The 14,391-nt window shown below is 41.4% G+C and overlaps 1 protein-coding gene across 1 annotated transcript in view; it reads left to right on the forward strand.

The window, feature by feature from the left end:
* The first annotated feature begins 5,089 nt into the window (after window positions 1-5,089).
* The window catches only part of BTAF1 (B-TFIID TATA-box binding protein associated factor 1), a 94,668-nt gene continuing 85,366 nt past the window's right edge, over window positions 5,090-14,391 (forward strand). Inside the window, exon 1 of the mRNA XM_082601314.1 lies at window positions 5,090-5,191. Within this exon, the coding sequence (XP_082457440.1) occupies window positions 5,178-5,191 (14 nt within the window). The 5' untranslated portion in view covers window positions 5,090-5,177. The remainder of the gene's footprint in view (window positions 5,192-14,391) is intronic.

Consider the following 14,391-nt stretch of genomic DNA (forward strand, 5'->3'; position numbering starts at 1 on the left):
TATTTTATACATAGTATCAGTAGTATATAGATTTCAATCCCAATCTCCCAATTCATCCCACCCCCAAATTTACCATTTTAACAATTTTAGGTGTACAATTCAGTGACATTAAGTACATTCACACGTGGCTGTGCAACCATCTACACCATCCAGCTCCAGAACTTTTTTCTTCTTCCAAAACTGAAACTCTGTACCCATTAAACAATAACTCCTCATTCCTCCCTTCCTCCACCCCCTGGCAACCACCATTCTACTTTTTGTCTCCCTGAATGGACTACTCTGGATACCTCATATAAGTGGAATCATACATTATTTGTCCTTTTGTGACTAGCTTATTTCACTTAGTATAACTTCTTCAAGTCTCATCTATGTTGTAGCATGTGTCAAATTTTCCTTCCTTTTTAAGGCTGAGTAATAATCCATTGTATGTATAGTGCACAGTTTGTTTATGCATTCATTGGTTGATGAACACTTGGGTTGCTTCCACCTTTTGGCTATTTTGAATAATGCTGCTATGAATATGTGTGTATAAATATTTGAGTTTCTGCTTTCAGTTCTTTTTAAAATTATTTTTATTATTTATTTTTTTATTTTTGGCTGCATTGAGTCTTTGTTGCTGTGCACAGGCTTTCTCTAGTTGCAGCGGGTGGGGGCTACTCTTTGTTGCAGTGCACGGGCTTCTCATTGCGGTGGCTTCTCTTGTTGTGGAGCATGGGCTCTAGGCACGCGGGCTTCAGTACTTGTGGCACGTGGGTTCAGTAGTTGTGGCTCGTGGGCTCTAGAGCGCAGGCTCAGTAGTTGTGGTTAAATGCTTAGTTGCTCCGCGGCTGCTTTCAGTTGTTTTGGGCACATACCCAAAAGTGGAATTGCTGGATCATATGCTAATTTTATTTTTAACTTTTTGAGGAACCTCCATAATGTTTCCCATAGTGGCTTCACCATTTTACATTCCAACCAACAGTGCACAAGGGTCCCAATTTCTCCAGATCCTTGCCAATACTTGTTATTTACTTTTAAAAAAATATAAATTTATTTATTTATTTATTTTTGGCTGCATTGGGTCTTCGTTGCTGCGTGTGGGCTTTCTCTAGTTGTGGCGAGCGGGGGCTACTCATCGTTGTGTTGTACAGGCTTCTCATTGAGGTGGCTTCTCTCCTTGCGGAGCATGAGCTCTAGGTGCGTGGGCTTCAGTAGTTGTGGCACGCGGGCTCAGTAGTTGTGGCTCGTGGGCTCTAGGACACAGGCTTAGTAGTTGGGGTGCATGGGCTTAGTTGCTCCACGGCATGTGGGATCTTCCTGGACCAGGGCTCGAACCCGTGTCCTCTGCATTGGCAGGTGGATTCTTAACCACTGTGCCACCAGGGAAGCCCCTGTTATTTACTTTTTTTGTTTGCTCTCTTGCGTGTGTGTGTGTGTGTGTGTGTATGTGTGTGTTTTATAATAGCCACCCTACTGGGTATAGTTGTTTTTTTTGTGTGTGTGTCTGTGTTGGGTCTTCTTTGCTGTGTGCGGGCTTTCTCTAGTTGCAGTGAGCAGGGGCTACTCTTCCTTGCAGTGCGCGGACTTCTCATTGTGGTGGCTTCTCTTGTTGCGGAGCACAGGCTGTAGGTGCACAGCCTTCAGTAGCTGTGGCACGTGGGCTCTACAGCGCAGGTTCAGTAGTTGTGGCACACGGGCTTAGTTGCTCCGCGGCATGTGGGATCTTCCAGGACCAGGGCTCGAACCCGTGTCCCCTGCATTGGCAGGCGGACTCTTAACCACTGCACCACCAGGGAAGTCCTGCCATTGATTTTTTTTTTTTTTTTTTTGCGGTACACAGACCTCTCACTGTTGTGGCCTCATCCCGTTGCAGAGCACAGGCTCCGGATGCGCAGGCTCAGCGGCCATGGCTCATGGGCCCAGCCGCTCTGTGGCACGTGGGATCCTCCCAGCCCGGGGCACGAACCTGTGTCCCCTGCATCGGCAGGCAGACTCTCAACCACTGCACCACCAGGGAAGCCCCCTGCCATTGACTTTTGAAGCCACCTTTCTGGTGATAAAAAATAATAATAATAATAGCTACAATTTATTTAGCACTTAGTATTTCTTAAGTGTATCATGTATCAACTCATTTGCTCCTTACAACAACTTTACAAAGTACAGGTTCATGATCCATTATTTACAGTTCTGGAATTGAAAATGGTCTGAATATGATACTTTAAAAAAAATTCACCTGGCAGCAAAACCTGATCTAAACTGCCATGCATCTATTTAGAGTTTCTTATTTAGTCCTCTTGGTATGGCTATTCATATGTTTTGCTGCAGAACTATAAATGTACTTGACTATGGCGTGCTGCCCTAGAAGCTGCTAGGGTGTGACATAATATGCACTGGATTACCTTTCAAAATCTAAAAAATTCTAAATTCAGAAAACCATCTCTAGCCAGGGTCTCAGATAAGGGTTGTGTACCAGTACTAATATTATCCCCATTTCACAGCTGAGGAAATTGAGACATAGAAGGTAAGTCATTTGCTTAAGGTTGCATAGTTAACAAAAAGAACACTCAATGTAGTTAATAATGTTTTTGAGTGCTTAAAGTTTCAGTCACTGGGTTAAATGCTTTATATTCATTATAACATTTAATCCTTACCACAACCCTATAAGGTGCTATTATTGTCCCCATTTCCCAGAAGCAACTGAAGCTTAGAAAGGTTATACAACTCCCTGGACACACAATTGTTAAGTGTGGTGAGGAAGGATTTAAAAACAAGTCAGTCCTACTTCAATATATTTGATTATTACACTATGCCTTACCAATCTGTAACACCAGCCTTTTCTTTTCTTCTATATGTCCTTTAGAACTATATATCTAATTACCTCTTGGATATTAAAGAGTAAGATTTTTTTAAATGTATATCAGATCATTTTACTCACATGCTTAAAACCCTCCTATGACTTTCTATTGCTTGACTAAAATCCAAATACCTTACAATGGCCCCTTTCTACCTCTCCCATCTTGTCTCCCAAGATAGCCAGCTTCTCTTAGGTTTTTACACTAGTTGTATCCCCTATCTGGAAGGCTCCCCAGGTTTTCACATAGCTGGCTCCCTCTTGTCCTTCAGGCCTCAGATTAAGCTCCTTCTTTGTTTCCCCCTAATCACCCAATCTGGGGTCTCTAATCACCCTCTCTATCCCATCATTCTGCTTTCCATAGCATACAGACATGATATTTTCTTGTTTATCTGTTCACTCTCTTTCCTCCCATTAGAATGTAAGTTCAACTAGAGTGGGCACCTTATCTGTTTTTGGTTTCTTTAGAAGCCCTAATCTCTAGTATAGAGTTTAGCATGCGGTAAGTACTTAATTTTGGCTGAATAAATGAATGTAGTGTACAATCAGTAAATGTACCTCCTTGTTAGTTTCAGTGGTGTTAGATGAACTGAGAAGGCAGGTGGGAGGAGGCTGTGAAATATGAAGACATGTGAACATCAGCTTAATCAGATATTGTCTAATAGTATAAAACAGTGCCGAGGGCTTCCCTGGTGGTGCAGTGCTTGAGAGTCCGCCTGCCAATTCAGGGGACAAGGGTTCGTGCCCCGGTCCAGGAGGATCCAACATGCCGCGGAGCGGCTGGGCCCGTGAGCCATGGCCGCTGAGCCTGCGCGTCCGGAGCCTGTGCTCCGCAACGGGAGAGGACACAACAGTGAGAGGCCCGCGTATCGAAAAAAAAAAAAAAAAAAGAAAAAAGAACAACGGTGCCGAGCAGAGTGTCTGGCATAGAGCAGGGGCCAAATTAATATTTGTTTAAAAATGAACAGTAAATATTATTAGTAGCTTGGATCTTGGGCAAATTACTTAACCTTCCTAAGCTTAGTTTTCTCACCTGTAAATGAAGATTAAAACTTACTTTACAGGGTTGGCCTACAAATTATATGAGATAATGCATGCCAAATGCCTAGCACATAGGTTCTTAAGTTAGTTTCTTTCCCTTTATGCTTTATAAACTCTTGTAAGCTTTTCTAGATACATGACCTCATTTTATTTCTATAGTACTTCTCATTAGCCTCATTTTATAGATGAAAAAGACCCAGGGGTTGAGGCAAAGCCTCTACAGATAATGAGAAGCCAATGGATAAGTTTTATAAGCAGAGGAGTGACACGGTGAAAGCAGTGCTTCATGAAGATTAATCTGTTGGAGGCCTTTAAGATGGGCTCAGTTGAAGCTGGAGAAATATTACTTTGACTACTATCATAAAAAATCAAGTTTAAGGTGATAAGGGCCTGCACTAGGTGACAGAAGAATGTTTAAAAGCCTAATAAATTAAGCAACTGAACAGCCACATAAGCAAATAAATAAATGGCTGAGAGTTTTCAAATATGGTTGAGACAATCATGGTACCAACACAAGCAATTAAGAAATCAGACATGGCAAAATGGTTGACAGAATACCTTCCCTCCAATACCTAGGCAGAACATATGGCAGATAGATGGCAAACATTCGAGCCCTGTCTTCAGTGCCGTTGCAGATCTTTCTGGATTTCACCCCTTCCACTGGCATCGCCACCTGGACTAGAGCATGCTATGGTCCTGTGGATTCTGCTTTCTCTAGAAGCAGTCTGGTGAGATGGGGATCGGGGCAGTGAGGAATTAGAAGCAAAGGTTTTAACTCCCAGAACCTTAGCTAGATCGCTTCTTTTCCTTCCCTAGAAAATAAGTAGACTCATTTCTCCTCTCTCGGCTCGTATGAAGACTACCGACCCCCTCTAGATGAGCAAAGACAGCTTTTTTTGGCGGCGCGTTCAGCCAGCCCGTAAGGGTTCATACTCCTACTCGGCGGCGGAGCTGAGCCCCTGGCGGTGAGCGGGCGTCACTTCCGGCGCGCTGACGCTCAGTCCGGCGTGCCGACGCCTGCGTCAGCAAAGAGCGGGGTTGGGGGCACCCGGTTTGAAGTCGTGCGGGTCGGAGGACTGTTGCCTGAGCCGCCGTCTCAGACCCCTGCTCCCGGGCCGCGGCAGGGACGAGCTCTGGTAGGCGACGGGGCAGATGCCCGAGGGCCCGCGCCGGGACATCCTGCGCTGCACCGGCCGTTCCTGTCTGCTCCGTGGCCTGGGCCTGTGCCGCTCCGCTCCCTGGAAACTAGCGCCTCGGCAGCGCGGCGCGTCGCTCGCGGGGAGCTCCGAACCGCCGGCGCCCGGCCATGGCGGTCTCCAGGTGGGTCTAGCTTCTCCCGAGCGGACGGGAAGGCGGCCCGGGCGAGGCACGGTCTCCTCTCGGAGCCCCCACTCTTAGAAAGGAACGGTTCCCATTGTCACTGGGCTTGGGCGCCTTCCTCCCCAGACTCCGCGGTTCGCCCCTCGGTCTGCGGGGGTTTGGGCTCGGGTTACCCCTCGTAAATCGGTTCAAAAATGTCTTTTTTGTTGTTGAATAGACCCTTTGGCGCGTTAGGGCTAGTTTTTCTCTTTCCTCACCATGTTTCTCTTCTCTGGTTTCTCTTCCCCCTTTGAGTTCTAGGAGAGTCTCTTCTCTTTCTGAGCATTTTAAGGCCGATCCCTAACCTCCATTTCACGGGAAAACTTGGTAGCAACTGTCGAAGTCGGGGAGATTTTGAGTTAATATTATCTACGTGACCTTCTAATTATGTTAAAATCTTGTGTTTACGGCTTTAGGGATATGTTCTTTCCTGAGGACTTTTTCCTTACATTATAGTATAATTCTTCCCTTTGTTTGACAGTACACATTCAGTCGTCAGCACTGTAATCTTTAGCAAATTATTGTATTAGCATCATTTTTCTCAACTAAGGCGTGAAAGATGTATCGCGAGTCTTACACTAGTTTAAAGCGATGCCCATCGATAGGAAACTGTAGAAAGACCAGCAAGACATTTATTTGTTTAGCTATAGAAGGAAAGTTCTCCTTTCCTCCAATATGAGAGAGTGGGGGGAGTACATTTTGTCAGAGGCTTGAAGTTAGTGGACATGTGTGTTTGTAAGTAGGGGATAGTCCCCCACCATATGAATATATAAATACATACATTATAAATACATTGATATACAAACTTAATATGGTATTCTGTTTATAAGGTGGTACAACGTTTAAGGAAATGAGTAGCTCTTGAAATTTCGTTCCTGAGTCGACGGTATATGTTCACAGTATTGGTTATAGTTTTATAGAGACAAAATGAAAGATTAAAGAGCGCCTAATCTGCTTGGCCAATGTTAATTTACAGAAGTTTAGAGCACCTGAACTTCTGAATGAATGAGTGAGTTTTGAAAGCAAGTGCTTTTTGTTCTTGACATTGGATTTCAAAGGGTGGTGCTCTTTTTTTCCATAGATCTTTTTTATTTAGCTTGCCAAAATTCTATCAAATTCTACTGTAAAAAGAAAACCTGTCATGGTCTTATGAAAGAGCTAGTCCTGTGCTTATTTTGGTAATATAATAGGTTCACAGAAAACACTTTTTTTTTAAAATTAATTAATTTATTTATTTTTGCTGTGTTGGGTCTTCGTTTCTGTGCGAGGGCCTTCTCCAGCTGGGGCAAGCGGGGGCCACTCTTCATCGCGGTGCGCGGGCCTCTCACCATCGCGGCCTCTCCTATTGCGGAGCACAGGCTCCAGACGCGCAGGCTCAGTAGTTGTGGCTCACGGGCCTAGTCGCTCCGCGGCATGTGGGATCCTCCCAGAGCAGGGCTCGAACCTGTGTCCCCTGCATTGGCAGGCAGACTCCCAACCACTGCGCCACCAGGGAAGCCCCACAGAAAACACTTTTGAGACACTTTCTGGTTTGGGGATACTGTCAGTCCTTGACTTTTTCATCTGAGGATTCACTTTGGATAGCAAGCTTTAATTTCAAGCTGGCTTTCTCCATGCACTGAGCACCTATCTTTATTAACTAAATTTCCTTTTTCCTTTTGGTGTGGAATACAGACTCATTTTAATACTTTATTGTAGAAAAGGTGGAAGATGGCTCAAGAGATAAAAATCATATTTGCTAGAACCAAATCTAAAATATTTTTTGCACTGTTTATATCAGTGTGTGTAACTGAAAAGAAACTGTAATATTTTTAGAACCTTGTAAGTATTTCCAATAGAAGGGAAATATTAAGTTCAGATTGCAAGATCCAGAAATCTAGGAATAATATTTGACTTTGGTCTCCCTTCCTTTCCCCCAGTCTAGCTAGTCCCCACATCCAATCTTGTCAGTTCAACCTTTCTAATCTTTCTCTGGCCAGTCTTTTTTTTTCCATACGAATTACCACAGTCCTCCTCCATACCACCATCATCTCTAATCCGAGATACCTGTAACAGCAGCCACTCTGCTCTTCCTGCCTCCCATGGCATCTCTTTCTAATTTATTCTTCATTTCAGTTATATTATTGTTTGCTAATATGCTAATTTTTTTTTTTTTTTTTGCGGTGCGCGGGCCTCTCACTGTTGTGGCCTCTCCCGTTGCGGAGCACAGGCTCCGGGCGCGCAGGCTCAGTGGCCATGGCTCACGGGCCCAGTGCTCCGCGGCATGTGGGATCTTCCCGGACCGGGGCACGAACCCGTGTCCCCTGAATCGGCAGGCGGACTCTCAACCACTGCGCCACCAGGGAAGCCCGTAATATGCTAATTTTAATATGGCCTTTTTTCTGCTTAAAACCCTTTAGTTTTCTGTTGCCTTAAGATAAAGGCCACATTCCGTAACAAACACATCTTACCAGATCATTTGTGATCTGGTTCCTACTTTACCTTTTTAAGCTTCATCTTGTCTCAGGTTTTCTGCATCTCTCTCTCTCTCTTCTCCACTCCCCTTCATTCTGAATCTTTGTTCTCACCTGCAAGTCTTTATCTCTGGAACATTTTTCCTACCTCCCCCACTTCCCCCCAAGTCTGGCTAATTCCAACCTTAGTTTTTAGGTCTAAACCCTAAGCCTATACATATATCACTTTGTTTGGGAAACCTTCTCTGGTTTTCCTTCATCTGAGCTCTTTGCACCAACGTGTACTCCTATCAGTCATATTTATCATACTTTGTAAGTGATTGTTTAATTGTTCTCTCCCCTGCTTGAGCATCAGCTCTGTGAGAGAAGGGAATGTCTTTGATCTTTCTATCCCCAGGAGAGTGCCTCGTTCCTGGTAGGTGCTCAATACATTTTTTAAAAAAGGAATAAGTGAGTGCTTTGTTTCTTGTTTTAATTCCTCTCATGATTTTTCTGTAATTTATGTATAGTAGAGTATTTCTGGTGTTTTTCAATGAGTGCTTCTGAGTTTTACAGTTTTCCCCGAGGGAGAAAAACTTTATAGCTTTGACTATTAGCCAGAATTATAATTTTAAAAATATAATAAACATTGTCAGAACTAGTTTTATAAGTTTATAACCTAGTACATTTCTGTGATAGCATGGTCTTTTATAATGCAAATTGGATATAATGTAACCCTGCATTTTGTGTAATCAAAATTTTTAGACCCCACTTAGTTTTGTAAAGGCCTAGTTTTAATGTACTTTGAATTATAAGAATGTAGCAAATCGTGAAATGTATGGTCAACTCTTGATCCATGGATGAGTTAAATCTTGCCACAAACACCCCCCCAAAAAAAAACTTTGTGACTTTCTAAAATTGCAAATACAATTATAGCATTTGAAATTCTCTATAAAATGCAGTGAAATACTACTTAAAAATGTATGACTCCTTTAGACCCTAAATAAAAGAGCATACACATGTAGGAGAACAATGTTGCCCTTAAGATGTGAATACTGGAAGGTCAGCCAAGCTCACTCACTGGCTACTTGACTTGCTCCCATAAAATCAACCTCAGCAAAAAAACAAATTAGTATATATTACAGGCTTTCAGTGTTGTTTGCAAACAGTTTGAATTATAATTGTTAAATCTTTGAATACTGTTTTGTAGAGGCTCACAAGAGCCTCTCTCCCTGTATTATCTGTCATCTAGCTGGGGTTGAGTCACCAATAGTAGAGGCAACCTTAGAGGGATTGTTTAAACTTATGCTTATTACAGAAGGTGTGGGTGAAGTGTGTGATGATATTGGGTTCCATGGCTTAATACAGATTTTTAAAAAAGATTGTTTTTAATACCTTTGCCTGTTTATACCACAATTGATTGACTGTTGTTAGCTATTATGAACTTAGTTTTTCCTTCATCATATAGAGAAAATGTAAAAATATAATTTAGAGAATTTTTCCTGAGTGATCTCTGCTATAAAGTTCATGTCTAAAATGTCGAGACGGTAATTATGACTTGACTGTTTTAGAAGTCGTGCCTTAAGTCTGTGACACATATTCTTTGCATTTAAAAATGATGCAGTGTTCAGAAAAGATTCAGGGGAAAAAAGGGAACACACCCTCTTATGGAAGAAACAAATTGCTACATGTGAGCAGAACTTTGCTCAGTTTTGATAATTCTCTCTTTGCATCGCTGATACTTCAGATAAACATTGTTTCAATGGCCTGTTCTGCCAAGTAAAAAGAGGTTTCATGATGCGGGGGCAAATTACAGTGGGTCCTTGCTCTTGACAGGGAAAATGCTAAAATAATCTTATCTATAGGACAGCACAGGTTGCTTATGTTTGTTAGGCCTATTTCTCCATTACTGCTAATTTCTATCCATTATAAGATTGACAGAAGGCACTGTTGTAAATTGAATTATATCAAATATTTTGTTATTTAAAAAATGTAGGGACAAAAAGCTAGGAAAGGTGGAGGAGGCATTATATAAGTGTATCCATTTTAATCCCTGTGGTAAATTCCTCGCTGTTTTAGTTGATTTCTCAAAGTACTATACACATAACAAAATTCACCATTTTAAAGTGTATAATTTCAAATGAAGTTTTAAAACCACAGATATTTTTCCTGCAAAACCTAGATTTTGTCTTTAAGATAAAGTCATGCAGGAGGCGGAGATTAGAAAAAAACATGGCCTGAAGGACATAGCACAACTTGGTTGTCCTTTTTCAGCACTCATTTAACTAGTATTTACAGAGTGCTTTTTATGTTCTAGGTGCTGGAGATACAGCAAAGAACAAAAATGGAGTTCCCATTCTCATGGAGTTTGTGTTCTAGAGTGGGAGTGGGGGGAATGTAAATTATCTAGCATGCACCTGCCCTTGCACCTGGCTTTGGTGTGGTTTCACATCTTCATATTTGTTCTTAGTGTCCTATGTCGTATTTCAAATTAATCTACTTTCTTGTTTAAAAAACATAACATTAACATAGTTTCAAATAACCCACAGTAGGAACTAGAAGGCATACATTTTAAAACATCAGTCTAGACAATTCTTGGAAGTTGTTTCTTTTGACCATAACTTCCTTGCTTGATGATATTATGTAGGACTAAGTACAGTGTTCATATCAGCTATTTAGTTTCTTATTCCCTAAGTAACACAGAAAAGTAAAACTTCAAATAGTAAATGTAAAAAATGTATGACAAAATGGACAAACTTCACTGACCAATCCCTTTTAGTTAAGATTACAAAGCCATCCGTGTGAGGTATTCTGCCAGTAGACCTTCCATAAATTTTCAGAGTGTTTAAATTTATTCTGAGAATATTGAGATTGGAAGTAGATTGAGGAAGTTATATCTTATACTTTTTTTTCATCCTCAAATGGCTTAGGAGTGGAAATGCAATATATATATATGTTTATTAATGATGAAGTAGTAATCTAGGACACATTTTATAGTTCAAAATGCATATGATTTCTTTTTATATTTTTACTTTATGAATTACCATAATGCGAACAGCTGAAGTTAGATTGCAGTTGCCAGCATAACCTCTACAAACTCCCACGTACTTTCCTTTTTCTAGGCAGTCTTTTTTTTTTAACCACATTTTTTTTTAAATTGAAGTATAATTAATTTTCAACACTATTGGTTTCAGGGGTACAACATTGTGATTCAGTATTTTATAAGTTATACATCATTTAAAGTTATTATGTGCTGTACAATGTATCCTTGTTGCTTATTTATTTTGTACATAGTAGTTTGTGTCTCTTAATCCCGCACACGTCTTCCCATTCCCTCTTCCCTCTAGGCAGTCTTTAGAGCAGTTTTCTGAAATCACAGGTTTGTAAAATAAACATGAATCATATCTTTTATAGTTATTTCTGTGAATTAAAATCCAAATTGAAAATGGGCCAGATTATCATCATCAGTAGATTCATAACCAGTGGATACTGTCAAATATAATTGCCTTATGTTTTATTAAAATTATTCATCTACAGTTTTTGGTACCTTCCATTCAGCTTGACATCTGTTACCTCTTTCTCCTCCATCTGTCTATCCTTTGGCGAATGAAGAATGTCATTTTTTTCTATTAGCTGTTATGCAACATAAGGTTTAGCCAAAAGAAGTATCATGGTAAGTACTGTGTTCCCTCAGTCAGCCCTTCTTTTAACTTCCTTTTTCTGTTGATCACCTAGCCTTCAGACCTCTCCCTCATCAAGGGCCCTGTCTGCTCTCCAACATAATACTCTGTCTCATGCCCTTTCCTGTCCCCTACCAGTTCATTATACCAGCCTTTTCCATTGTGGCCTGGCGCTGATGCTTACCCTCCTTGCCTCATAGCTGGCTATCTTGGAGTAATAGGTCAGATTGCCCTCTTGTGAGATCCTGGTCTGCACATCCCTTTGTTCTTCCTTTTGTGTGGCATCTAATCTGTTGTCCTGGAGAGAGGAATGGAGAACTCCAAAAGGGGCTTTGAGTCTAGAGGACTAAAGAAGCATTCTTGGGTCCCCATTCCTCTATTCAGGGAGGCATATTTGGCCATCAAAAGGTGAGAGATGTGAGAATAAACAAGCCTGGAATTGGATGAGAGGGTGAGCCGATCTGCTCCCCTCAGGGCAGTTGGCTGGTGAGGGAGCAGAGCTGACATGACGTGGCATCAGGATAAAAGACTTTGAAGAAAGCAGGAGGAGCTGTGTGGTTGTGAGGCAGAGTCAGCATTAGGTTAGAGAGGAGTCGAAGGTCTTTGAGCAGGATATGGTTCTAATGAAGCTGGGTAGCAGAGGACTAAAGGAAAGTTTAGGAAGGGTAGAAATCATTGAAGGAATACAGTGCCTACTGCACGGTCTTTTTCGTCTTGCTCTTTGGAGCAAGTGTAACTGCCATGATGTTCAGATTGCTGAAGTACTGCTGTGTTCATCTTTTCACTTACTGAAACATTGCCTTAGCATCACTTCTGTTATTTTTATAACTTGTTTTTATGTAATATAGCTATGACAGATGAAGGATATTTCTTGAAGGAAGCAAAAAAAATTGTAATATAGCACCCTCTTTCTTTGCTTAAAAATGGTGCTTAAACCTGTCCCCAAGAAACTTGAACTTTTCTTTATCTATAATTTTAATTACAGTAAATACCAAGTATTCAACAAATATTTGACTACTGTGCAAAGACACTGCAAAGTATTGTGGGGGACAAAAAGAATCATTGAAGAAAGTGAAGCCTAACGAGCATAAGACAACATGTGACAAATTAAAGACACAAGAATTCATAATAATGCCAAAAAATGCATAATAAATGCCAAAATGGTTATTTAAGATGGGAATCCCTGTGGATTTTAGAAGAGGATGTAATAGTATAGTAGTCTGAGATGGTTTCAAGAAGGTAAAGGACTTGAACTGAATCTTGATGGGTGGGAGCTAGCTGAAGAATTGGACCAAGAAAGACATTCCAAGTAGAGGAAACAGGGTGGACAAAATTGTGGAAACCAAAATGGACCCTGTTTGGGAGATACTTTTTTGTTTTGGATTGCTATCTAGTAGGTAAGGGTGAGCCAATGAAAGTTTTAGAGTAAGGTAATAATTTGATCAAAGAGTGCTTTAGGAAGTAAGTTTAGCAATGAGATCACATTAGTATGGAGTTATGCTCATCAGGCAGTTGAAAGTGTGGCACTGGAGCTCCCATATGGGCTAGGTTTGGGGATTATTTTTACTGTGTTATAGTTTAAACAAATTACAGTTTCCTACAGGAGAAATGGGTGAGAGATGGGCAGCCAAGGATTGAATCTAGGAGAATGTTCATATTAAGAGTGTTAAGAGGGCTTCCCTGGTGGCGCAGTGGTTGAGAGTCCGCCTGCCGATGCAGGGGACACGGGTTCGTGCCGCGGTCCGGGAAGATCCCACATGCCACGGAGCAGCTGGGCCCGTGAGCCATGGCCGCTGAGCCTGCGCATCCGGAGCCTGTGCTCCACAACGGGAGAGGCCACAACAGTGAGAGGCCCGCGTACTGCAAAAAAAAAAAAAAAAAAAAAAGAGTGTTAAGAGTAGGGAAACCACAGAAAGAATTAAGAGTTCAGAGAAGAACAGGGTAACAGAATGTTGTGAAAACTTAGGAAGGAAAATATTTTAAGAATGGGGTACTTGCTGAAATCACATGTCATAGAAGAGTCATGAAAATTGGATTTACAAAAAAAAACCCCATTAGATTTAGAGCTTAGAAGTTCATTGGTGACCTTCAGGTGTGCTATTTTAGTAGTAAAGAAGGATAGAAACTTGATTTATAGGGATTAAATTGTGTATGGTGAGGAGATAAAAGAAGTGATTTTAAGCACTTGTTCAAGATGCTTGGCAGCAAAAAGAAAGTGTTCTAGAAGATGGAAGTCAAGCAGTTTATCTTCTCATTAAAGATGGACCTCTGGATATTTGAAGATAGAAGGGAATAGATTACTAAGGCAGTGATTTAAGATATTGGAGAAAGGATAATTGAATGAGGGTAGAAGGAGATGGTAAAAAAAAAAAAGTAGCGGGACTTTATGTAAGTCTTGAAGAAGAGAGGATTGGCTTTTCATCTGAAATTGAAAGAGGATAAATGTAAAGACCTTTAGAGGTAATGAGTAGAGAACGAGATAATTCTTGTTCCATAATCTAGATATCTACTCAGTCCATTCCTTTTTAAGGAATAGGGAGTGGCAACTGGGAGTTGAGGAAAGTGGAAATGATTGGGGAAAACTGTCAATTTTATTTCAACTTTTTACACATGGATTTATAAACAGGTTAGTATTGTCACTTCCTTAGAGTGTTCATTTTGCAGCCAGCTTTGCTTTTAGTCACAAAAGCAGAAACTCCATCATCAAAAAAGGAATTATGGGGACTTCCCTGGTGGTCCAGTGGTTAAGAATCCGTCTGCCAATGCAGGGGACACGGGTTCTATCCCGGGTCCAGAAGATCCCACACGCTGCAGGACAACTAAGCCCGTGCGCTGCAACTACTGAGCCCGCGCATCACGACTACTGAAGCCTGTGTGCCTAGAGCCCTTGCTCTGCAACAAGAGAAGCCACTGCAATGAGATGCCCGCGCACCACAACGAAGAGTAGCCCCTGCTTGCCGCAACTAGAGAAAGCCAGTGTGAAGCAACGAAGACCCAGCATAGCCAGAAAAAAAAGGGAATTATGAAGTAGTTGAAGTCTTTCCAGAGG

The sequence above is a fragment of the Mesoplodon mirus genome (genome assembly GCF_964341445.2).
Source record: "Mesoplodon mirus genome assembly, chromosome: 2".
Classification (NCBI taxonomy): Eukaryota; Metazoa; Chordata; class Mammalia; order Artiodactyla; family Ziphiidae; genus Mesoplodon; species Mesoplodon mirus.